Consider the following 24,007-nt stretch of genomic DNA (forward strand, 5'->3'; position numbering starts at 1 on the left):
CTCCTTGCTAGTTTACATGGCAATAGTGGGAAGTACATGATACCCTATTTACTGTACAGTGGGTGCAATTCCTTCATTGTGGTCTCATTTTTTGTTCCCTTTTTGTATATTTGCCTGGGTTTTTTTTTTTTGTTTGTTTTGTTTTTGTTTTTGTTGTTGTTTTTTGTTTTTGTTTTTTGATTGTTTTTTTTTTGTTTTTTTTTTTTTTTTTTTGTTTTTTGTTTGATTGTTTGTTTTTGGACTTGGGAGAGTTCTTTTCGAAAGAATAGGAAGGGAAGACGTGAAAGAATTTTGCATACATCGTTCTCCCTTGGAGTTGGGATTTCTCCAGAGGGCATAATGCCTCTCTTGGGATGGTTATATTAATGTATTACCCTGTAAGTTATTATGCTGTAACTCAGTGCTGTGGTGGATGTCGCAGGATGGTTGTTGCTTGGTAGTTGCCAAGCAGTTGCTTGGCCACAGCTACACTGGTTTAAATAGATCCAGAAAGTGATACTAAAATTCAGCCCCTTTAGCTTCGGGCAGGAGGGGTTGGACCAGACATTCTGCAGAGTTCCAACCTCACCTGGGCTGGGGATAATGAAGCTTATGGATCAATGTTATTTTATTTATTTGTGGATTTTCCTGTGTAAATTATATTAATTTTGTATTTTTGATACACTACAGTGTATTTCAAAGGACAAGCATGAGGAGAATGCTTTTTGAAATTCAGAAGGCCTTATTTTTCCCCTGTGATTTGCTTAGCTTGGCTGTTTGTATCTATATGAATCACATCTAAATAGGACCATCTTTATTTAATAGTCTAACATCTAGCTTGCAGAACTGAAAGTGACAGTGGAAAAATACATCTCTGAAGTATCTACAGAAATCTTTGTTACAGAAAAAAATCATACATTCATTGTACAAAAAATGTATAATAAAGTCAGTTAATTTCAAATAATCTTAAATCTCTCTTATTTTTCATATAATTATCAGTGTGTAATAGTTGTGAAACTAAACTTTCAAAATTCAGTCTGTATTTGAAGTCTGCTTTATGTCCAGGACAGCTACTTTCTCAAAATTCTACCATAGCTAATTAAGTGACATTTTATAACAAAGTAAGTTCCATACTAGAAAAATAAAACAACAAAACAAATTTGCCTATTACTAAAAGTATTATTCTTCTATCCAGAAGTTTTTGTAGGGGAATATTATGAAAATCTGCTTGTTTCTTAAACATATATTTTCTTCCTGCCCCAATATTCCTATTTCAGTAACACTTCTCTTTTGTGCCTGCATTTTCCATGTTTTTCTTTACTGTATTTTTCTCCACCAATACTGATCTCCATTTTCTTCCCCTCTGTTTCACTGCTACTGGCGAGGATAATAAGCTCATAAGAAATGGCCTGCTGAGACAAACCCATGGTCCATATCTCCCAGCAGTCAGTCTCTGACAGTGGCAGCAGAATTGTCACTTAGGGAGGGTAATAAGTTACATCACTTTTTGTAGTCCATTCCCTTTCCAATCTCCCATCATTCACCATCACTGCATTTGATATGTCAGAGGGAGTATCTTTAGCTGGTCCTTTTAAAATCCATTTATCAATCATGTCAATGAATTTGTCCCATTTTTTCCCCCCATTTTAAACTAATCTTTAATTTCTTTTGAATGCCTCCATGGCTTTGCCAAATATGTTTAGCTTACCCACTCACTAGTTTATGAAAGTCTTAGTCATATCCCCCCACAAACAGGTCTCAAGCAATGGGCTCACAGAGGTTTTCTCTAGCAGCAGAATGATGCCCTCTGTGTTACTCCTTAAGCTCTTCCTCACGATCTCCAATATTACTTGGCTTTTTGGGGTTGCTGTTGAACAGTAAACCAAATATTTCAGAAGAATGACAACCATGCCCAAAAATTACTTTGCTGAGTTGTAAATGCTAGTTCCAATTTCAGCATTGTGCAGATCTAGGTAAGATTTTGTTTTTTCTTCTAGATATCTTACATCTATCCACACTGAAGCTCATTTATCAACTTCTTGCCCAGTTAAGTCACTCTAATGAAGTCTTTCAGGCGCTGGTCACTGGTAGTACTGAATTTCACTCTCCAAAGGAGCTTACTATTAGCTATGATCTCGGAGACTTCAGGGTTCATTACCTTTTATAGGTCATTAAAGACAATGAATAAAAGTGGTCCAAGCATGGAGAACTCGTGAATTTTCTTCATGGTAAGAACTCCATGAAACTCTGTCCTTTGTTTTTCTGTGATCTAACCAGCCTTCAGTCCACAAAGAAATTTCTTCAGTCCCATGACACTTCTGTTTCTCTAATAACATTGCAGTGGAATATTATTGGAAGGCTTTTGGAAAACTTATGTATATTCATATTCCCTTTATTTACTTGCATGCTGACAACTTCATAGAATTAGAGGGAACTAGTCAGACATGATTTCACATTGAAGAAACTCTGCTGATTCTGCAACAATCTTTGTGTGCTCTGTTAGTTTTTATTTTATCATCTTGTCAGGGACAGCAATCAGCTTTCCCAGTCTACAGGTCCAGAGTCCCTTTTGTAAATGGCTTTTTCCAGATGACTGTTTCTAGCTTTACACCAAGGAAAAGAACTATCTGTAGGTATCTTTATCTAAGGAAAAAAAAAAAAAAGGGTAGTTTTTTAGAATATTCTGTGAATATGCTCAGAAGCCCTGGTTCCTATTAGAGGTTGAGAGCTGGATGGAATCAATAACTTGGGTTTGAAAATTGTAGCTAAGCTGTGATTTTTACAAAAGCATTACTTCAAAAAATGAAAATTTAACTAATAAAAAATTTATCTCTCCTGTGTTGTTTACTTTGCTTGGAAGCCTGCTGATATCTTGTCCTCTTTCCATTTTTCATGAGAAGGGATCAGTCTTACCAATCAGAGATTACAGATACAGAGATCCATAAATGAGAGATGTCATGGTCTTGTAGTGATATAATACATGGCAGCTCATTTGTATAAGCACTCATTTTTATCACTACAGTCTTGGAACACCACAATACTAAAAATAGTATTGAAGTGGTGAAAATGCTGTAATCATTGACATTTTTTAATTTCCGACATAGCTGAGCAAGAGGCTGGAGAGGTTTCAGTCAACACTTCATTCTCTGTTCTGAAAACCAATCAATTATTCCTCAATGACATTTCTGCATGTTGGTGACAATTTGGAAGCAGACTCTACATACTGAGCCACAGGTTTAGATTACATAGTTAAATTTTAGCAAATGTACATATTCTCAAAAATTATTTACCTAAGTAAATCACTTTTGCTGTCAGATGTTAAATGAAACAGGGTATCTATAAAATATTAGTAGAAAAGTTACAAATTTTAAGTTTATGCAAATTTTCAGAAAGATTTTTGGCTATAAACTTTATTAGTTGGTGCAGTTTAAAATTTTGTCTAGTTCTGTGTTTTCTGGAGCTATTTAGAGAATGTTATAATCACTTTTATTAGAAAGGTGTCTTTGAAGTCTGATATAAACTACCACAGAGTAAATGTTAAGAAAACTTATACTGAAGAATTGCATTATGCATCCTGTGAACATTTGTACTGGATATTGCATATTAGTACTAGTGCAATTTTTTTTTTTCTGCGATTGAAATGTATCATGGTATCTTAGACTGAAAAAGACCATTATGTTCTGTACAGGATAGTAAAATGTTCATTGGTAGATTACTAGCAAGCCCAAATAATCAATTTCCTATATTAATTTAGGTAAATTGTTCGTGTAAAGATTACTTTAATGATATATACATGCAATTCACTGCTTAAAATTATTTAAAAGAGAATTTAAGAGAAAATAACTAAGCTGAACACAGATTTATGCTGAAATTGTATCTGCATTTGTAACTGTTCTGTTTCAATAAAATTGCTTTGCATATTGCACAGAAACTGTGTGTCCTAGGGAGCACAGACTGCCTCTAGAGACAGCATGCCCAAAAAGGAGACATAAAAGGAAGCTGGATAATGTGGAGAAAAGCAGTCTTGGCTCCATCTGCTGTCTGGTTTTTCTCTCTCCCTTTTATTTTCTTGGCAGCTTCTTTCTTGGGGTATTTGGGCTAGTTAGGCCCCTCTATATTTCTTTGAACACAGACTGATTTTTAACCATACTTATGCTTTTGCCTGCTATTGACCCCAACTACTTCATTTTGCGTTTCTGAGCACCATTGATAGTTTTGTTCAGTGTTGTTCCTACTGGACACAACTCAGATAAAACAGGAATGTACTTTTTTTTGGTCACCCTAGGATCAAGTTAATTTTGTGGCCTTCTCTTCTTTTTCATCTGTATTAGTAAGGAAGCCTAGGCACAGTCCTAGAACTGTTACTCACACTCAGGTTCACTCGAGCTGTATCAAAGCACAGCTGAAAAGTCTACTCCAAGTGCTGGCTTTTCATGTCAATCTTTCTCACAGTCCTTTGTAAAAGAAGGGACTAAAAAGCTTTTGTTGGACCAAAGCTGAGGACAAGAACCTGGGAGTTTGGAGTGTTAAAGATTTTCCATGTTCTTTTGTAATAAGTTTAATCTTCAGAATAATTTCTGAGACTGCACTAATTTGGGCCAAACCCTCAGTTATAGAGACATCTTTTTCTGCCCTCTGTAATGTATAACTTGGCTTTCTTTCCAAAATGTTTTTTTTTTTCTTTTGGAATCCTAATAAATATGAATATTTTAGTTGAAAGGTGTATTTTACTTGGATGTTCAGTGGATTTCATAATTTAAAAAAAAATATTTTACAAATGGCAGAATTTTGCAGTCACAAAAAACTCCCAATTTGAATTAGTCTAAATACTCAAATTTGGAAAATGTCTGCAAAATAGAAAGAGCACTTTTGAGTCAGTCCTAGAGTTCAAAAATTGTACTGAGCTATGATCCTGAAAAGATGTACATCATTGTTCTTTTAAAACATAGTTCTATCTCAAATACAGGACCCAATTAAAATTTCCAAGCGGGAAGTTTGACTCTAGATTTCAGAAATACTGAAAATACAATGCAGATCCTAAATATGTAGGTGAGGATGCAAATAGGTCTTCAAAAATATTTATCTTTGCATTCTTAGAGATCTTAAAAATAGTACTGAAAACTCCAGTCATGGCTAAACATCAGAGAAGCTTACTGTAACTGGAACTGATAGGAATTCAAACTTTATTATAGAAAGCCTTTCTAAAATCAATAATTAAAAAAGGATAATTGGTGAAAATAAAGGTTTTTCAGATAAGGAAGAAAGTTTGTTCACCAGAATACAGAAATTTCAAATATAATAGCAGATTAGTAATGCTACATTTTCAACACACTAGAAAATACTACAATCTATGATTCCTGATATTTTTGTGACATGAGAGGTAAAACCATTTCTAGGGTGTCTAAGTCTGGTCCCAGCTTAGATATCAGAACAAAAAACTTTATATTTGAGTAATCCTAACACTTAAGAAGATAAGAAAGTTAAAAAACCCAAAACACAAAGCAAACCAAATCAGAAACAGAATGGAGATCTTTGATAAATGCCTACACTAACATAAAAAGTGAGTTACTTTTCTACAGCTTACTGAAGTAGCATATGCTTCTGGGTTTTTTCAGCCTAGAAACTAATAACTAGACATTCTTTAAACAACTTCCCTTATCAGCAGTAATTAAGATATAAGACAAGTAAGATCTCTTTTAAGGAAGTGGTTATTTGCTGAAAAACATACATTTGGTTGTTCCCAAACTGCTTGTGAATGTCAGTTCAAGTGTTTCCAGCTGTAATGGAGGAGTTTGAGTGATACAGCTGTGGAATCATCAGCTGCCTTTTACTCAACAGGTCTGCAATTAAGGAGTCCCTTTTTTTGATGTTGTTCCATAGGGTCTGCTGAATGCTTCAGCAGACATAGTTCTTGAACTAGATAGTTTCAAGGAAGAGGAAAACAGCTTAAAAAGTTAAAATTCATTCAGTTCAAAGTACTTCCTCTCCAATCCCAACCACTTACTAAAAAAAGTCAGTCCTAGAGTTCAAGGTTTTATTTTGTTAAATAACAGAAACCATTATTATTATACTAAAAAATAGCATTTTGCGCCCATTTTTAGGTAAGCAGCCCCACACACAAGTTTAATTACAATTGATTATTATGTGTATTTTTTATGTGTCTTGGTTTTTTTATGTGTCTTGTTATTTTGACTTTTGTTCTTATGTTAGTGTTCTCTCTCATCTGATTCTTCCTCATAAGAATTGGGCAAGTCATAACCTTCAGATTAAGGTAACTTAAAATGCTGAGACAGTCTTCAAGGATGTGTTGTATCATGCTCAGTTTATTTATTCCCTGAAGGATCTCTGCAAAAATTAGAATTAAAAGCATAGTATTGTAAATAAAGATTAAGAAAGGGCGAGTAGTTCAGCTGCTCATTTTGAGAGCATCTTCTCTGGCATCTTTGTTTTTTAAATTGATATTAAGGGTTTTTACCTCATAGACTCAATTCAGTTTATTGGTTTATTGGATCTTTTCCCCTAGACGTATTCCATTTTGTGCTGGAGCTGTTCTGTTGAGGCTGAGTGTATTGAAAGCATATTATGTTTTTGGGCTTTTTTTTTCAGTTTACAGTTCAGCTGCCCTGCATATTAAGGTTATCTTTCAGTATACCACTTCAGCAATATATTCCAGTTGTATAATAACATACACTTTGCAATCTACTTTGTTGCAATAAAACCATTTAAAATATTACTGAGTGAAAAGCATAACTAGAAATTAATATGAACAAAATTCACCTGTGTATTCAAAACACTGTATCTTTTTAAATACTTCTCTTGAAATGTATTGAAAATGCTACAACATACAGAAAAACATAAGCATAAAACTTGCATGGTGTTCTCTGTGGTTGCAGTTCAGTCACTTTGCTCCTTTGCTCTGTTTCAGACGGTTCGCCATGGATTTCCTTACCTACCCACTGCCTTAGCTTTTGATCCCGTTCAGAAAATTCTGGCAATTGGAACAAGAACAGGAGCCATACGAATGTATCCTTTCTCATTCAGAATTTGACCCATTTCTGTGTATTTGTAATACAGGGATGGGAATTACCTTCCTCAAGTGCTCAGGTAAGGCTACAGTTGTTATGTTCTACTTCATTTTGCTTTATGAGACAGACTGGAAAAAGATGTGCTGTTGAGGAATCAGCCAGGTCCCTAAGGGATTCAAAGAACAATTTCTGACTGCATTTTTAGCATATGGTTTTGGCATAGATTGGTTAAGACAAAACGGAATTGATCTTTTTCAGCATGCAAAGTAAAAGTGGACAGCAAAGTAGTAATGAGCAAGTTGTGAATGTTTGCTAGCAATAAATAAATTAATTGCTTCAATGCAGCTAGCCAATGTTAGATTGCAGTTAGATGGCTATGTATGAAATTATTTAGACACTTCCAAGTGAATGGTGGGAAATAAGCAATTTTAGGACAGAATTCCTCTCTTCCCAGAGGAGAAGGTGAAGCACTATAAAAGTGCCTATTTCTTTTTGTTAACTATAAAGGTACTTCAGTGCCAGCAGCTTATATGTTGTTTTTAGTACAGTAGGATTTTGAAGTTAGAAGTCTATACAGAATAAATTTAATTACAAGGTAATTAAAATTTGAAGACTTAAATTAAAGAAAAAATTAAGAATATTTAAATGTATTTTAATGTATGTGATGTATTTCAAAATGTTTCTCTACCTAATTTTCTTAGTTTGGCATGGTTCCAGTGTTTTCCACTTCAGTGAAAATACATATAAAGCAAGGAAAAAAAGGAGAAAGACTATTACAAGAAGGTTTTAAAGTTACAGGACACAGAACTAATAAACCAATGGTTTTTTACAAACTTTTTGTAGCTAAATAAATTATGTGTTTAAAGTAGAGGACAATGCTGTATGAAATAGCAATATAATATTTTCTGGTTCTCTTGCTATCCCTGTTCCCAAGATATCAATTAATGCAATGAACCCAAGGCAGGTTACAAAGTAAAGAAAAATCTCCTTGTGGAAAAGAAGCCTGTGCCTCATGTAACATTGCTAAAACTTTGGTTCTTCCATTTTTTGATACTCTTGGTCTGAACAGTTGCATTTTTGTGAGCCTCAATTTCTATCTGATCCAGAATTTCTCACAAGACTCAACTAAACCTCAAGTTATGTGACAAGCTCTGCTTTGATAGTTTGACTCTTTATTTCTTACCTATATGAAGTAGATCGACTATATTATGTTCAAATGCAAAGAAGAAAGTGTCGGTGAATTTGTGCACTTCTGGGAAGTGCAAGTCTAGTAGTCATGGTTTCTTCTTTTTAGAGGTTAAAAAGTCTGGGGCTTTGTCCCTGGAGGCTTCACTGAAATCATCAGAGTGAGGGTATTGGGAATTTCATGGTAGAAGTAGGAAGATGACCTTGCAGAAGATTGACTCTTGAGCCCACCTCTTATTTCCATCTCAGCAATGTGGCTTTTCTAGGAGCAGTGCTGTCACTGGCTAGGCATCCTCTATCTCTACAAATCCCTCCTTTGAGGAAAATTCGGATACAGAGCCTGAATTAATACAGGTTTATGTAGAATTAATTTAAACCTGCATGTCTCCTGCCACAGGAATGGAACATGAAGTGGAAAAATAGCTATATCCCTAAGCTTATATAAAATTCTCTGTATGTTTTCTGTAAAAATAGATTATAAAGAGTTAGCAGAAGGGAAAAGAATGTTTTTCAAAGTGTCCTTCCTTTTAACATTTCTTCTCCTGTTTGCTAGCAAACTCCTATCTCATTTATGGAAAAATTTCTACCAGTTCTAGTATCTTAATCAAGCAAGAGCATCACGATTACCAGGGATTTTTTTTTTTTTTTTGATGATATGTCATAACATAAATGCTTCTCAGCTTAGTCACAGAGAGCCTGGTTTGCTTAATTGAGCCCTGAGTTAATGGAAACTGTTCTTTGAAGACAGAGGGTGCCATAAAAAGAATTACTTATTCATTCATTTTAACTGAGGTTTCTCCACTTGGCTGTAAGTTCTGCAGAACATATTACATAAAAAACCTACTTGTGGACTAATAAATTTGCAGTGAAATAGGCCCTAAGACTACCCCCAGAACACCACTCATTTAAGCCAGTCTTGTTGCAGATGTTTGTAGTTGTTGAAATCAGGCAATAAAATTCAAGCCAAGATATAACAGATGAAATACTACATCTGAAAGTAGAATTCATCATGTGGGGTATTTTTTTAGTAAACTAAGGAAAATACAGGTTTTAGTGGCTCTAAGTTTTCCACAGTATCCTGTAAAAATACTTTTTAACAGAACTGCACAATTTCATTCTGCCATGAGTATGTCGCATAAGAAAAAGAGAATTCTTTCCATACATACATTGTGTTTGGCTGGTGTTTCTAAACAGTACTGTTGATGGAGTGAAAGGACAGACTATTTGGCTGCCATCAGAGAAATTCACCTAATTATTTATTTGTTTGTTTACTGGTAGTGCCAAAGGTACCTGGTTTGGATCAGAGTCTCTTCTTTAGGGAACACAAAAGGATAGGAAGACTGAATTTATGTTTAATATTCATGTAATGATGTAGAACAAGTTTTCCTGTGATGAGTCCAAGTCACATGATGGTATTGTTGCTTCCTTAACTTTCTAAAAGATTCACAAGGTATTGGTATTTCTACTGGTCACAAGGTAACAGGTCTCGAAAGACAACCTGTTTTTTAAGAAAAGGAAGCATGTCCTTCTTTGTTGTGAATTAATGTCTAACATCAGACCTTCAGGTGATCATTTTGAGTGATCCAGCAGCAGTACTGAAGTTGACTATGTTAAATTGTCCTGAAATAGAGCATATTATTCATAAGCTGCCATTAGAATGCAGAGATAAATGGAAGTTCATTTTGGTGTGGCAGTCAATTTGTTTTCTCCTAGATTTCTTTTCAGGGTGCTTAGATGCAACTGCTGTGGCTCCTGTAGCACTGGGAATTGTTGTTGCTATGCTCTACTGATCCTGGCAGCCTCTGTGCGTTTCCCAAGGAAGTTCAAACAACTGCAGGTGTTACCTACAGTGATGGCTGCTGGGTACTGGATCCTCATAGGTGCAGCCCACAGAATCAGACTGCACTGCAAATCATCAATGGAGGACTATCCTTACTACCTAACAAAGCTGCAAATAAAGGGCCAAAACCCCACTCCTGAAACAGTTGCTCTGGCATCTGATCATTCTTTACCTTTGTCCTAAATATAGCAAATTTCATTTCTCCTTTGAGGTCTTTTCTTCTTGTCGGAAGCCAGTTCCCAGCTTCCATACTTGTGATCATTGTTCAGATCATTGCCTGATACCACTTTAAGTGGAATATACTTGCTTCAGGAAAACACATTCTATTGAAGAGGGGCTATGAAATTGAATTCCTTTTCTTATTGTCTCCATATCCATCTTCTCTAGTCCCAATGTGAAGAACCTTCTGACACAATAAGACCAACTTTTCAGTCTCTGCTGTCAGAGAAGGTTCTGTATCACTATACAAGGAGGTGAGAAATTAAGATACTTGGTCAGACTTAAGTTTCTTCTTGATTTCAGAGGAAAAGGAGAAGTCTGGAGGTTTTTCACATTCTCAGTCTGAGTAAATAGATTAAAATCAGTATTCTTAACAGTGATTATTCCAGTAACAGATCTGAAGAAGTGGCATGCTGTGCTCAGATTTCAGGATGTATATTTCTACATTGTCTACATTTATTCAGCTGACAAATTCTTGTTAAAATTCATTCTAAGTACTTCCTGGAGTCACTGAATCCTTTCCTTTGGAGTTCTTCTATTGTTTCAAAGCTGTGCTGAGCCATTACAGCTCTCTACTTCAAACATACAGAATACAACATCTACTCTATTTTTTAAAATCAAACTGCTGATTATTTAGTGGTCAATTGCAGTGAGAAATTCTGAAAGAAACTCTTCTCTAGCTATTACCATCTTTGATTATCATGAAATGAGAGGAAGTTTATCTTAAATCCAGTGCAAAGAAAATTACCTACTCGGTCCAGAAGGGCCTCCACATCACTGAAAAATTCACCATCAAACAGGCTTAAATTAGTAATGTGTTTTTGTATGTGTTATAGTGTGGTCTGGTACTGTTATTAATACATATTCTTTAGACTTACAGGCTCCATATTGTCATGGATGCAGGTTGTGTGGCATACAAATCTTCACTTTCACTGTTAGTTGCTTGAGCAAAGCTGTAAGGCATCTGCAACCCATGCAAGTCTTTTCCAGTAGGCATAGCTGCTGGTTATCCATGTTATCAGAAAATACAGTGGCCATTTTTTACCTAGGCAAACAAAACATTATTCTGACTCGCTAATACATGACAGTGGAAGCATTGCTCTATCCCCACCTTTAGCTTAGCTGCACCGTCCTGACCCTTCCTTTGCTCCAATTCTGCTGCTTGTCAGATCTATTACTGTGAGCCATCCAATGCACTACCCTGGCAAAATACCAGTTCTTCTGCTGTGCTACTTTTTTTGCCAGATTAGCAAACTGATTTATCTGGTGCTTACCTCCAATGTTAGTCAGAATGATGCATAAATAAAGTTGAAGGAGTGCAGTTGGGACTGGACAGAGAAGGAAATAGGGGAGTAACAAAATGTTGGCACTAAGGAGCAGGTTATTAAATTGACTTGTCTTAGAGTATGAAATTGCATCTGATAAATTCAGGTATGGCAGATTGCAGCTGTCTATGAAATTTGCTACAAAATATAGAAATAGTCTTTCAATTTTGAGTGGTATAGGAGATACCATCTCTTTTACTTACGTTTTAAAAATCTTCATGTAGAGCCATTTGCAAATCACAAAAATTCTACAGGTTCTGCTCAAGGGAGATTCTGCTTTAGGATCATAGTTGGAATAAGTTTTTCTGGCCTGTTTATGTACTTCTTCCAGTGCTTTAATAGAAAGAGTGATTTTTGAATGTCAGTAAGGTACAGCAACACTTATTTTAACAGGTGTGTTTTGTGGAGAAACAAACATGCCTTCAAAAAGGCCAATGGCATCCTGGCCTGTATCAGCAATAGTGTGCCCAGCAGGAGCAGGGCAGTGATTGTCCCCTGGTACTCAGCACTGCTGAGGCCAGACCTCAAATCCTGTGTCCATTTCTAGACCCCTTTCTAAAAGAAAGATATTGAGGTGCTGGAGTGTGTCCAGAGGAGGGAAACAGAGCTGGAAAAGGGTCTAGAGCACAAGTCCTATGAGGAACTGCTGAGGGAGCTTTAGCCTTGAGAAAAGGGGGGTGGGGGGGACCTTGTCACTCTCTCAAGTACTTGAAAGGACGAAAGAAAATGGCCTTGGATTGTGCAAGGGAAGTTTAGGTTGGATCTTAGGAAAAAAATACTTCACTGAAAGGGTTGTCAAACCCTGGAACAGGCTGCTCTGGGAAGTGGTGGAGTCACCAGCCCTGGAAGTGTTCAGAAGTCGTGCAAAGGTGGCACTGAGGGACATGGTTTAGTGGTGGACTTCTTAATGCTGGGTTAGTGGTTAGAGTCGATGGTCTTGGAAATCTTTTCCAAGCTAAATGATTTTATAAGATCATCTTGTTTCTTTCTGTGAAACAGGCAGTAAACATATCTTCGATTCCAGAGTTACTGTGCCAAGTAAAGGGGAAGGTGAAATCTAAACCCAAGATAGCTCTGTTGAACGTCATGGTTCCTCAGCAGCTGATGTACACAGAGAGAATGTATTGCTGGGAGGTAAAACGGAGGCTGTTTGTGTACTCTAGAAAAAAAGAAAATCTGGCAAAGAAGATAAATAGCGCTAATTAAATCATTGCTGGCAGAGTTCTGAGTAGGCATGGAATTTTACAGTAGCTAAAGGAAATGTGGTAAAGAATGTTTGACATCAGGTTGGATGTACTTTAAAAGAAAAGAGGAGAATGTAATTTGGGGTTTTGATCTGTGAGAAGGGTGGCATAAAAGCTAAATTTAAATTGTGACAGGTTAACTCTCCCTGGAACTGATGTCTTTTAACCTAAACAAGGTTTCAGTAATTCTTTATCCTCAAAATAAGCCGACTGTGTTCTCTGCTGTTTACTCTGTGTGATTTATTGGGCAGATGGAATGGGGGTAGCACAGACAAGATCATAAACCCAAAATTCTGTTGTTTGACTTGGAGGAATCATTGATACATTTCATTTTTTATCTCATTGTACAATGTATTTAAGATTTTTCTAGACAACTTGAGCTATTCAGGATTACAAACTTCACTGAGAGTCAGTACTCCTAACATAAGTTCTTTTAAAAATTCCCCTGGAAATCAAGATGCAAATGTCTATTTTTGTGTGTATAGATAGCTAAATAGGTTATTACAGAAATGAATTTATTGTCAATCTACAAGAATAAAAATTATTGTAAGAGATACCAAAATAATAAAATTTACCTGTATTACTAAATCTGACAGAACCAGAGTGCAGAGAATTTTTTTTAATGTTAAGACTACTGTGCATCTGGTTATGTGTGCATTCACTTTTTTTTTCTTTTTGTTTTTTGTTTTGTTTTGTGTTTTTTAGGTTTTTTTTTTATATCTATATAATGTTTGTGCATACATGCATAAATTTGTGTCTGTTTGTTTCCCAAGCCTCTTCCATGCTTTTTACATAATCAGACTGAATATGTTGCAGTTAAATGTACTGGACTTCCCTCACTTTCAATTGCTGTTTATCCAGGAGATAAAAATGGAATCTGACATCTGCAAACGAATCTACTGAGAAAATGTAGATTTTCTTGTATTTGGAGATGCATGCAAAACTGGCATACAGGTGGATGACTCTGGCAGCATTTTAAGTGGAGCTGATGACTGTGTTTATGAACACTATCTGAAAAAATGCTTTCTGGATTTCTGTTACAAGGGTTTTTTTTGAGTATAATAATAAAAAAAAAACCTCTCAACTTACTCTGATAGTGAAATTATGACTACTGGTGATAGTCAACTATTTCAAGTAAGTGATGTGTCTTAATTAGACCTTGTATCAGCTTTAGAGCTTTCCCTACCTTTTTTATTCTAAACTTTGTCATCAACAGAAGTGTTAACGTGCATAGGAAATAAAGTACATCAATTTGCCATCCTTTCCAGTCTGCTAATTATCCTTTTTAGACAAATATCCATCACCTAAATTTCACAGACATCCTTAAACCACAGAAATTTGTAGTCATACTACACAGTTATTTTGACTCTTTTCTTCTTTTGTTTTTATCTGCCAGACACTCTTGATGGTAGAGGGAATTGATACTTCTCCAAATAACTTAGGAAAGCTAATATCTAGTAAAAGACAAACCCAAAATACACAGACACATACAGTGGGAGCATTTTAGTGTTGTGGAAGGAGACCTATTTTTGTCTAGCTACAGGCACTCATTCAATTTAAATTCTTGATGACCTCTTTAAGTTAGGTGCCTTTCTTGCACTTGCATGTATGTTGTTAATGGAGGGAGACCAGGGATGAAAGGGAACTGTGGAGGGTTGAATGCCCATTACGAGGCAGAAAGGCTACAATGACTCTGAATTGTCTCTGCATTGGGAATACCTAAGGAGAAGTTTTTGAAACCAAAGAGTTCCTCCTATGAGGATCATAGCAAGGAACATAAACCATGTGATGAGTGGTTCAGTAGGAAATGGGACAGACAGTCACACACTATTTCAGCCTAAACCTCCCGGATGGCTGTAGGATAAATGCACAGTTTTTCCTGAGGTTCTAGAAATGGGGAGATGAACAAAACAGAGACTATGATCTCATTCAGGAGATGGGGAGGGAAAGGTTTTCTTGAAGAAGTTATCTTCCCTCATCCATGATCAGCTTACTTCCTCTTTCCCTAACTGACCTAGTCTCATTCCAGTTTTTATAGTTCTCAGATTTCTATTCCTTACCCCTGACCTGTCTTTTCTTAGTGGCATTAAGCAAACGATATTCTTTCAGTCTCCATCTTGCACCTGACCTGTGCAAAGCAGTCTCTGAATTACATATTTTCCTAAGGAAATTGTTCAAGTCAAGAGCCAAGATGTTTCCCAGGTGCTTCAGATTCCACATTCAAAGCTACACATGAGTACAAAAGGAAGTATTAAAAAGCATCATGGGAGAAGCCAAGTTCATCCAAAAGAGATTGTGGATCAAGAGCTATCGGAAAATGAATAGCCAAGTCTTAGAGGGCATTAAAGAATGTAAACGTGGCATCAATCTCTTTGTCCAGAGAGAGCACAAGGAGGAGAAGTGACCCAGAAATTTTGTGAGTCTGCTCCTCTTTAGTGCTGTAAGGAAGGAGGTATTCTGCTGTTTTATCAACACTGTTTTAGTCTTGTACTCAAAACACATCATCCTGCAGACCTTCATGAAGAAAATCAGCTCCATTTCAGCCAGACACAGCACACTTTTCAAAAATTCTGCAGTACTCTTTGTTTGAACAGTTGTGGTTTTCAGACAATAATGAGTGGAAATCCAGTGCTCTTAACATGCTTTAATTGTGAAACTAATAATTTAAGCAGAAAAAGGATAGATCTTCTCTCTAATTACTGACAATAGCTATGCTTTTCAGTAACCAATTTTTGGTTCTTTTTTTCCATTTTATTGAATGAATAGCAGCATATACTTATATGGTCTAAAATAGGTTTACCATATATAGTATATTAATATGTTGATATTCAACATTAACCCTAAAATATGCTCACAGATAGCACAAGAAAGAAATAATGGAACATGATTCTTTAGTACTATAGTCGATTTCTGGTTGGGTTTTTTGTGTGGTTGCTCCAACAAAGCCCAAATCACTGAATACACTACATTTTAAGCAGCTACAACAAGTGCATTTTAAATGCTGTGACTTTTTCTGTTTTATTATTTAGCTGTATTTTCTGCAGTGCAGAATTGATAGCTCTGTGACATATTTACGTATTTCAGTTGCTTCAGTAAATAAATAAGGATTGACTGAATTGTGAGGTCCGATCTGACACACTGATTTCAAAAGCACCATGCTTTTATTATGAGATGAATCAATATGAGATGTGTGGTAGAAAAATACATTTGAGTATATTCATGTAGTAGGCAAGCACATGAATGACTTTATTCAATATTCTCTTGGAAAACTATAATCAGAACATACCAACTTAGGCTTTTAAAATATTTATCTTAATATTTTTTCCCTAATTCCTTGCAATACATAAGTTCACATTTGCAAATAATTTCTCCATTTTAGGTGTGGATAGATGTGTTCCCCAGTTCCCATTAGATTATAACAACAGGGCTTTCTTTTTCACAGCTGTTTTATTAATCTTAATTTGTAGATTTTGAGAAATTCCACTTTAAGTTAAATGCTTAGAACTAAGGAGAGGCTAATATAATGCATCAATACTTTATCGGTTGAAGAACTGGATTTAAAATTTGTGATTTGGTGAGGGGAAGTTTCTTATATTCCTTCTGCAAACATCCTACATTCTGTTTAGTAGATTATTTGCATAGTTTTAATATCAATATATTTTATCTAACTGGCAAAATTTCTGAGAGGGGCATAATTTTGAAACCCAAGAATACAGTCTCTTATATAAAGAAATGAAGCTAAAAATGTTAATTTTGTCTCATGATATAACACTAAAATGATTGATCAATCTTCTCCAGAAGCCTCTGTTACAGGATTAGAATCTGGCAGACCATCTCAGAGCAAGTGTAGCAGGTCAGACTGAATGTAAAATGCAGTAGTGGGTGCTACTTCTAAGGGTTTGTGCTCATCCACTGACTTGTACTGTGGATGCACAGAGTTGAGATGTGGGACTGTCAGTTCAATTTTCATAGCATAATGTTTTAAACCTGCATATCCTGCTGCACACAACATTTTTCCTACCAGACCATGTATACCTGTGACGTATTTTTCACCTTAAAGTGTTGCACTTTATAGGAAAAGCAAGTGCAACTCTGTGTTTATAGGATAATGATTTAGTCACATAATTTAAAGGGGTAATCTTACGTTCCAGTCTGTGCTCAGGGACAGATTATAAATTTTACCTAGAACAGTGACTAGATGCAATAGTTGTAACATGTTAATAGTTATAACATCTCCTCATTTTTGTAGATCATGTTATCTTAGCAAGACAGATGGAATATCTATTTCATAATAGCTTCATATGTTTGTTTAAGAGAAGCTGTTCATAAAATATTAGTTTATACTGGAAGATCAAATGGTACCCAGTAGATTTGGTGATTTCAAAGTAGCGCTTAAATTCAGAGCTGCCTGTCTGCACCTATAGCTCTTGTCTTTGGTAAATTAATTTCTTTTCTATAAACAGATCATTGGATATTATAACCAGGTTATAATAGGGGCTGGAACCTAAGACCTTCCCATCCTAGATGAAAACCTGCTAGCCATGATTTCTTGTTCCATCTCTCTTAATTGAATATTCCCTTTTCTCTCAACTCCCACATCCTGCCCACCTAAGCTGAACAAGTCAAGAGTTGCTGTAGTTCCAAGTAGGGTGTGGTCAGGACACTGTGCTTATAGCACTTTTAGTTTAAGCAGAATAACCATTCATTTTTTGTTCCTTATTATTTTGAGACACAAAAATTGTTGCACTGTTAATGGGGAAGCTTTTTCATCCTTTATCAGTACACCTTTTCATTCATACAATAAGGTGTCTGGTGGATAGAGACACCTGCAAATTTAGAACTGGTCACATGGATTTTTTGAGAAAAAAGTTCTAATCTTCAGCAAGAGCCGAGACTTGCCTTTTCAAGTCCTTTGGCCTTTAATAAAAAGAGCTTTTAACTTGATTCCTGCTGTTTGTAGCTGTAAAACAGAGGGGTTTCAACCAGTGTCAAGGAGTCATTACATTTAATAAATGTAATGCATGGTTTTAAAATTCTTTTATGATGAAGAATACCACATTTATATTTCCCAGAACAACAGACAGAGGAAATCCTTAAATGCATTGACATCAGAGTGATGGGCTCTGTTAAAAGCATTTGTGAACTACCAGGTGTGTTTTGATTATGCCTCCATAGTGTCTGGTTTGTATAATGTGAATGAATAACCCACTTGTGAGCATGTATTTCTCAATAAAAATAGAATTTTGTATAAAAATGAACCTTACATTAAAAATATCTTATCTAAATTACCATCATCATCATCATCCAGACCATAAGCTTATCAAGCTGTTAACTTCCTCAAGTAGGATGTCCCAGTTAATAAGAAAACAAAACAAGAAACCCCAATCTTTTCTGAAACAAGAGGAGAAACAAATTCTCCTGTGAATATCATTGCTAAGAACATCTTCTCGTATGCTCCTGAATTTTGTAGCTTAGGACCTCTCTAGCATTGCAACTCTCAAATGAAAGGAAATACTAATGAAAAATGGTTCATTTTATAAGTTCCCTCAGTTTTAATTGATAGATCACTATTTTGAACTTGAAAGTACAAGAATCACTTCATTAGGCTGACAGTTTTACTACAGCAAAGAAGCTTTCTGGTTTTTAAGCATAAATTAAGTCACTGGGAGATCAATAAATGCAATAAGAAAGCAGTGTTGTTTTCATGGCTTCTGAACAACTTAAAGATGAGATATTTTCCAGTCGTTAAAAAAAAAAAGAAGTTTAACTCTTTTAAAAGGAATTTATATAATGCTACCTGCTACGTATTCCTAGAAGTAGACTAAATCTTCTGCTGCAAGAGAGGACAGAAAAACAATGAGTCTTTACTTGTTTCTTTAGAGGAATGCTTCTCTTATGACTTGAAATTCATTAGTTAATGTAGTTCTGAGCAAACAGGTAGAATGTTGTACCTTATTTGTCTATTTTAGCTAACCACTGCCAGGGCTTCCCTATTCTAGCCAGCCATAACCCTTTTTAGGGCTTCACAGAAAAGATACTGAGAGAGATTATATTAAGAGCGAATCCTTTTACTTCTACATTCATACCCTGAATGCAGAAGGAATGTAGAATGTTCCAAAGGAACTCAAACATAGAGTTCTTAGAAATATGGTACAATTAGGTCTGCATGTTCAGTTCATTTTTCATTAGTCCTGCATCAGTTCTCTCCTCACACTTCTCCAGCTTTGCTATTGTCAGGATTCTTCACCAACCTTATGCTTTGGGGCCTGACAAGGAAGAGTTATGTCAGGGTTCTTGTCTACTTTGCCATGCTGTGACCTGTAGAGAAAGGAAGAAGCACAGACATTTAGAGGAAATGAGGATGAAATACTGCTTTTTTGAACTACTGCATTTCTCTGTTGTTGGTTTCATGTCTCATCTCCGGTGAGACTGATGTTATATCATGAAGAGAAAAATGAAAAAAATGTTGGTGGTTTCGTGAAACAGTCTAGTTGGTTGACTGCTCCCAAAGTACAGCAATCAAAGTGTCTGCTCTGGTTCCCCTGGCATGTTTCAAACTGGCTGCAGGGACTGAAAGTTCTTGTGTTCTCCCAAGAGAGGCATCAGGTACAGCTGAATTTATTCATCTGGGTAAGAGCCACCAAAGCTGCTGCTGCTGAATAGTTGAAAGATTTCTTCTACTTCCCTAGTTTAGAACAGGATCCTGAATGTTGGCAAAATCCAGCAATTTCTGCTAATGTGGTGCAGTTTCTAACAGGACAGGTGAAACTTGTGAATGGTGGAGATAGTCAGAAAGAATGTTTACAATCTGTGTGCTCCATGTTATCTTTGCTATCCAGAAACAAAACTTCCCCTGGGTCCTAAGGGTTGTTTGGCTACTGGTTTGTCTCTAAGCACCACTAGATGAGGCTCCTGCTATCAACCTGTATAAACAGATCTCTCAGTTTGCAAAGATAAGGAACCAGTAATTAAGTAGGGTTTATGTTATCTATCCTTGCTTCTGATATTTCCCATATTTAGAACATCACCTGTGTGATTATCAGCTCCTAGTTTTACAAGGTCTGTGCATTGACAAAAATCAGGCAATGACAGACTGTTACCTTTTGTTTTGGGGCTTCATCTCAAGATAAATATGTTGCACTTGTGGACTCTGATATGATGTTGGCATCAGGATTTTAATTAAGACAAAATAGAATACAAATCAAGGTTTCATATGCAACTTTAACCCTTCCAGGTAAATATATTTCTGAATTCTTGGCTTTAATTTACATTCTTTAGCAGTCCTTTATCACTTCAGTGTGATGATATAGTAAGCAGTTTTTCAAGATTTGGGTCAGTTTTGCACTGGTGTTGCAATCACAACTTATTTTCTTGTAAATGTATTGAAATGTATTTTAAAACATCAGTGCTAATACTGAGTTAATAATTACATAAAATCAGTTGAACTTCAGAAACCCCTCCCTCCCAGATTGTATAAAGTATCTCAAAATCTGAATTAGAAATAGCCAAATCTATTAAAAACATCAGTTTATTTGCCTTTTAATTAGCAGCTTTACTTTCCTAGTTAAAACTATCATCCTGCTTGATAGTACCTTTAGAATCCAAGTTTCAATTCAGTATTTCTCATTTTTGCTTTCTCTTCTTCTTCCTTAGTAGAGATTGAAAAGAACTTATACTGTCTATAGTTGCAGTAATGATTATAAAGGAAAGTCTGTCTGTATTCTGTGAGGCTTTGAGTGGCTTTTATGAATGAAGGTATAAGAGACATAGAAGTTAAATCTGCCTGTGTTGCTGCTTATGAAATAGCTAAGCATCTTGGATGAGAGCAAAAGAAGCTCCCCCAAACTAGATAGTTTGAGAATTTCATAGGAAGTATTTTCAAACTGCCTGAAAAATCAGCAGAAGCTTTTGGGAGGAGCAGACTCCTTGTGCAAGCATCTTTCATTAAAAAAAAAAAAAAGGAAAACCAATTTCTCACCAACTTTCTTACTTTCTTAAATGCATATTTAGAAAACTTCTTATTCATCAACCAACTACAAGACCAATGACAAAATTAGCAAGCGTTATTTAAGTGAGAATTTTTATACTGTCCATGGAAACAGTGCTTTTTTTTTTTTTTTTTTTTGGTTCTAGTCAGTTTATGGTTATATAATCATAGTATGTCTGCCCTGGAGCCTTGTTGTCACTGCTCATTGCAGTGATTCTTCAGACATGATTCTGAGAATTTAGGCAGGGTATTTTTATCAACAGAATCTTGTAAAGTTATCTTTTAAAGAGAAATTGAGCTGTAGATCTTCCATGTCAGCTTGAAGCTTGTAAACATACAGGATCTCTCATGGGGTTTTTTTTATTGCAACAATTCTATTCATCAACACTACATATAGAGCTGGTTGTAGAGATTCACACATCTCTTCGTAGAATTCCTGCTGTAAGTTTAGATTCTCCTGATGTGTATAAGCAACTAAACTGATTTTTTCTTGTAGTGGAAATTATACTGAATTGGTCAATTTTGCACATAGCCATCATTTTGCTCTTTCATCAAGTTATTTTGGTCTGTTTAAAGATTCTTGCTAAACTTGCTAAACCAAATGGCTTTGTCACATGTTTAACTCTTTAGATCTTTAACAGATTAAGAAATATAGCAACTTTATCAGACATATACTGTGATACTGTGATTTTACCAAAATGCCATTGCTTTTGGTGACTGTCTTCAGAATGTCAAAATCACTACTGAAAGTGGACTGTGTTCCCTTATCTCCCATTCATTTTTTAAATGCTCTTTAATTACTGGAAATTTTTGCAGCCCATTAGAATTCAGGTTTTTATTGGCAGTAAATCATACACTTTTTTTCTACCATAACTGTTAATAAAGGAAGGTATTTTCTCTTGTTTTGTGTCTTCAGTTAGTTTGTTTTCTGTTTAAGGAGATTTTCTGTAGCCTTTTGACAACAGAGGAAGTTTTTTTCCAATTTCATGATTTTTGGAGGGCCAAGAAGTAGCAACAGATCAGTATCATATGCATATTTTGGGAGGCATTATTATTAGTTTTTATAAAAACATGTTTAGACTAAATTCTTTATTTTTATATTACTATTTTAATTTAATGGTGTTTGCAAGATTCCAATGTAAGATTTACTGTCTTGTAATTTTCTGGGTAATCTCAAGTCTCTTTTAGAGGTATTAGCTATGCAGTTTGGGAGTGGGCATTGCTAGCATCCATTCTGCTTCATTCCTATGCTCTTTCAAAGCATGACATAGTAGTTTACTTGGGACTTTAGCTGCTGCTTTCTGAACCTACATTTCTGATACCTGTATCTTTAATAATCTTACTTAACAGACACACATACACACAAATAAAGAGTGTGCAGCAGCATAAAGGAACCTTTGCCAATATACTCTGTTAAAAGTTGAATCAAAGAAATAATTTTTTTTTATATATTCTTGTTTGATTGCTTCCTGTAACCCAGGGGAACCCAAGAGATTCATCAGGTTTTGTTGTAATTACTGTTTTTTAAGCTTGCCATTTCCAATGTGATCCAAACATATCACATTTGAGTTTTCTTTACCTTTATCTCTCTTAATACTCTGTACAACAGTGTAAATCTAGAGCAACACTTCTGAGCTGAATGTGGCTATCCAGATGGATGTTGTACTTTCCACCTCCACATAGCCTGGCAGCACTTTCCCTCAGGTTTTATTCTCCTGACTAAAATAAAATAAAATAAAATGTTTGAGCAAGAACATATATTTTATTTTTCTGACAATGGGCAAGGAATTGTACTAAAAACTGGTTTTACATGAAGTTTGAACTGTTAGCCCAGCTACTGTTCTTACAAAATTTCCATTGTAAAAACTTTCTTCTGCCTTTCTCAGGAAAAAAATACATCCATTTTGATTCCATCATATTTAATGAGTCACTTAGTCTTTACTTGAAATGCATGTAGGATTTGGGTTTAGTTTCTTAGTTCTACGAGAAAATCCATTTTATTAACCAATGCCTATGGGTGTAACACCATGCAAAGTGCAGGGAATAATATAGTTCTGATGGATCTCGATCAGTTTCTTTAAAAAGGAAGTTTAAACACTCTTGGGAAACATTTAATGTGAAGGAAGATAGATTTAATTCTGTTTTAATATTTCCATTTTACATTTACATGTTTGAACTGATTTCAAATAGAACAGTCTAGATCAGTATTTTAAAAGCTATACCAATATGAATTAAAACTACAAAAAGCAACATTATAGAATGGGGACAAAGCAGTATTTCTTAGGGAGACCTTTAATCACCACGCATCGAAATTATTAAAAGGGATATTGATAGAGCTATCCCAGTTTTACTGATGTGAGGAAACTGAAGCACTAAAATGATTTAACCCAGTCTTTAATATGAGATGCTTGAAGTGCATAGGTCCTTTGATTTTCAGGCTGGCACTTCAACCACAAGCTGTTCAATTCAATGGCATTTAGCCTGAAAGTTTGTGTGCATGTTTCTGATGGTGCTCTTACATGTTGTCTTCTAGGTCATAAGAAAATTGTTCTCCCAATCAGGTTTTGAGCGCTGTGATGCATACATATGCATTTGTTTAATGTATTGCTACATACAGAAATGCCATGTAGAATCATGGAATAAATAGATTCAGTGTGCACGTTCCTGAAATGTAAGAAGAAGTAAAAATTTTGTCACCCAAACGTGTGTCTCTATGTGTTATTTTAGTTCCTATCTGAAGTGAGGAAAAATGAAACAATATACACAAAAAAGAAGAGAAAAAAATATGCTTTTGGCAACTGCATACTTCCAGATTGCATTTGTATTTTATGGGGGCAGGGGAACTGGGAAAATGCTGCGTAATGTGGCCACCTGTCAGGAAAATTACCACCTGTCTCCAATTTTGATTTTAGTCGTTCATAAAATTAACAGAACAGATAAATAGTGATACACCTATAAGGGAAAACAGTTGATGGATTGATCAATTTAACAGGGTTACAAACTATTTATTGCCCAGGTAATAAAAGGCTGAATAAATTCTTTGTACTGTGTATCAGAATATCAAAGTCGCAGGCAGACAGAACTGGCTCTTGAAATCTGTGTGTATGTTAGGTTTTAGGTTCTGTAAGGCTGCTATTGAAAGCCTCTGTTTACATTTCTCTTCCATCTCACTAACACTGCTTTAATTTCAGTCATAGTGGCAA

The 24,007-nt window shown here is 35.5% G+C and overlaps 1 protein-coding gene across 10 annotated transcripts in view; it reads left to right on the plus strand.

Moving 5' to 3' along the window:
- Positions 1-24,007, plus strand: part of STXBP5L (syntaxin binding protein 5L) — a 182,036-nt gene that overhangs the window by 9,432 nt on the left and 148,597 nt on the right. For all 10 annotated transcript variants that reach the window (XM_054004639.1, XM_054004679.1, XM_054004655.1 and 7 more), the window contains exon 2: positions 6,905-7,002. In XM_054004639.1, coding sequence (XP_053860614.1) covers positions 6,905-7,002 — 98 coding nt within the window. The remainder of the gene's footprint in view (positions 1-6,904; positions 7,003-24,007) is intronic.

The sequence above is a fragment of the Vidua macroura genome, chromosome 2 (assembly GCF_024509145.1).
Source record: "Vidua macroura isolate BioBank_ID:100142 chromosome 2, ASM2450914v1, whole genome shotgun sequence".
NCBI classification, from domain to species: domain Eukaryota; kingdom Metazoa; phylum Chordata; class Aves; order Passeriformes; family Viduidae; genus Vidua; species Vidua macroura.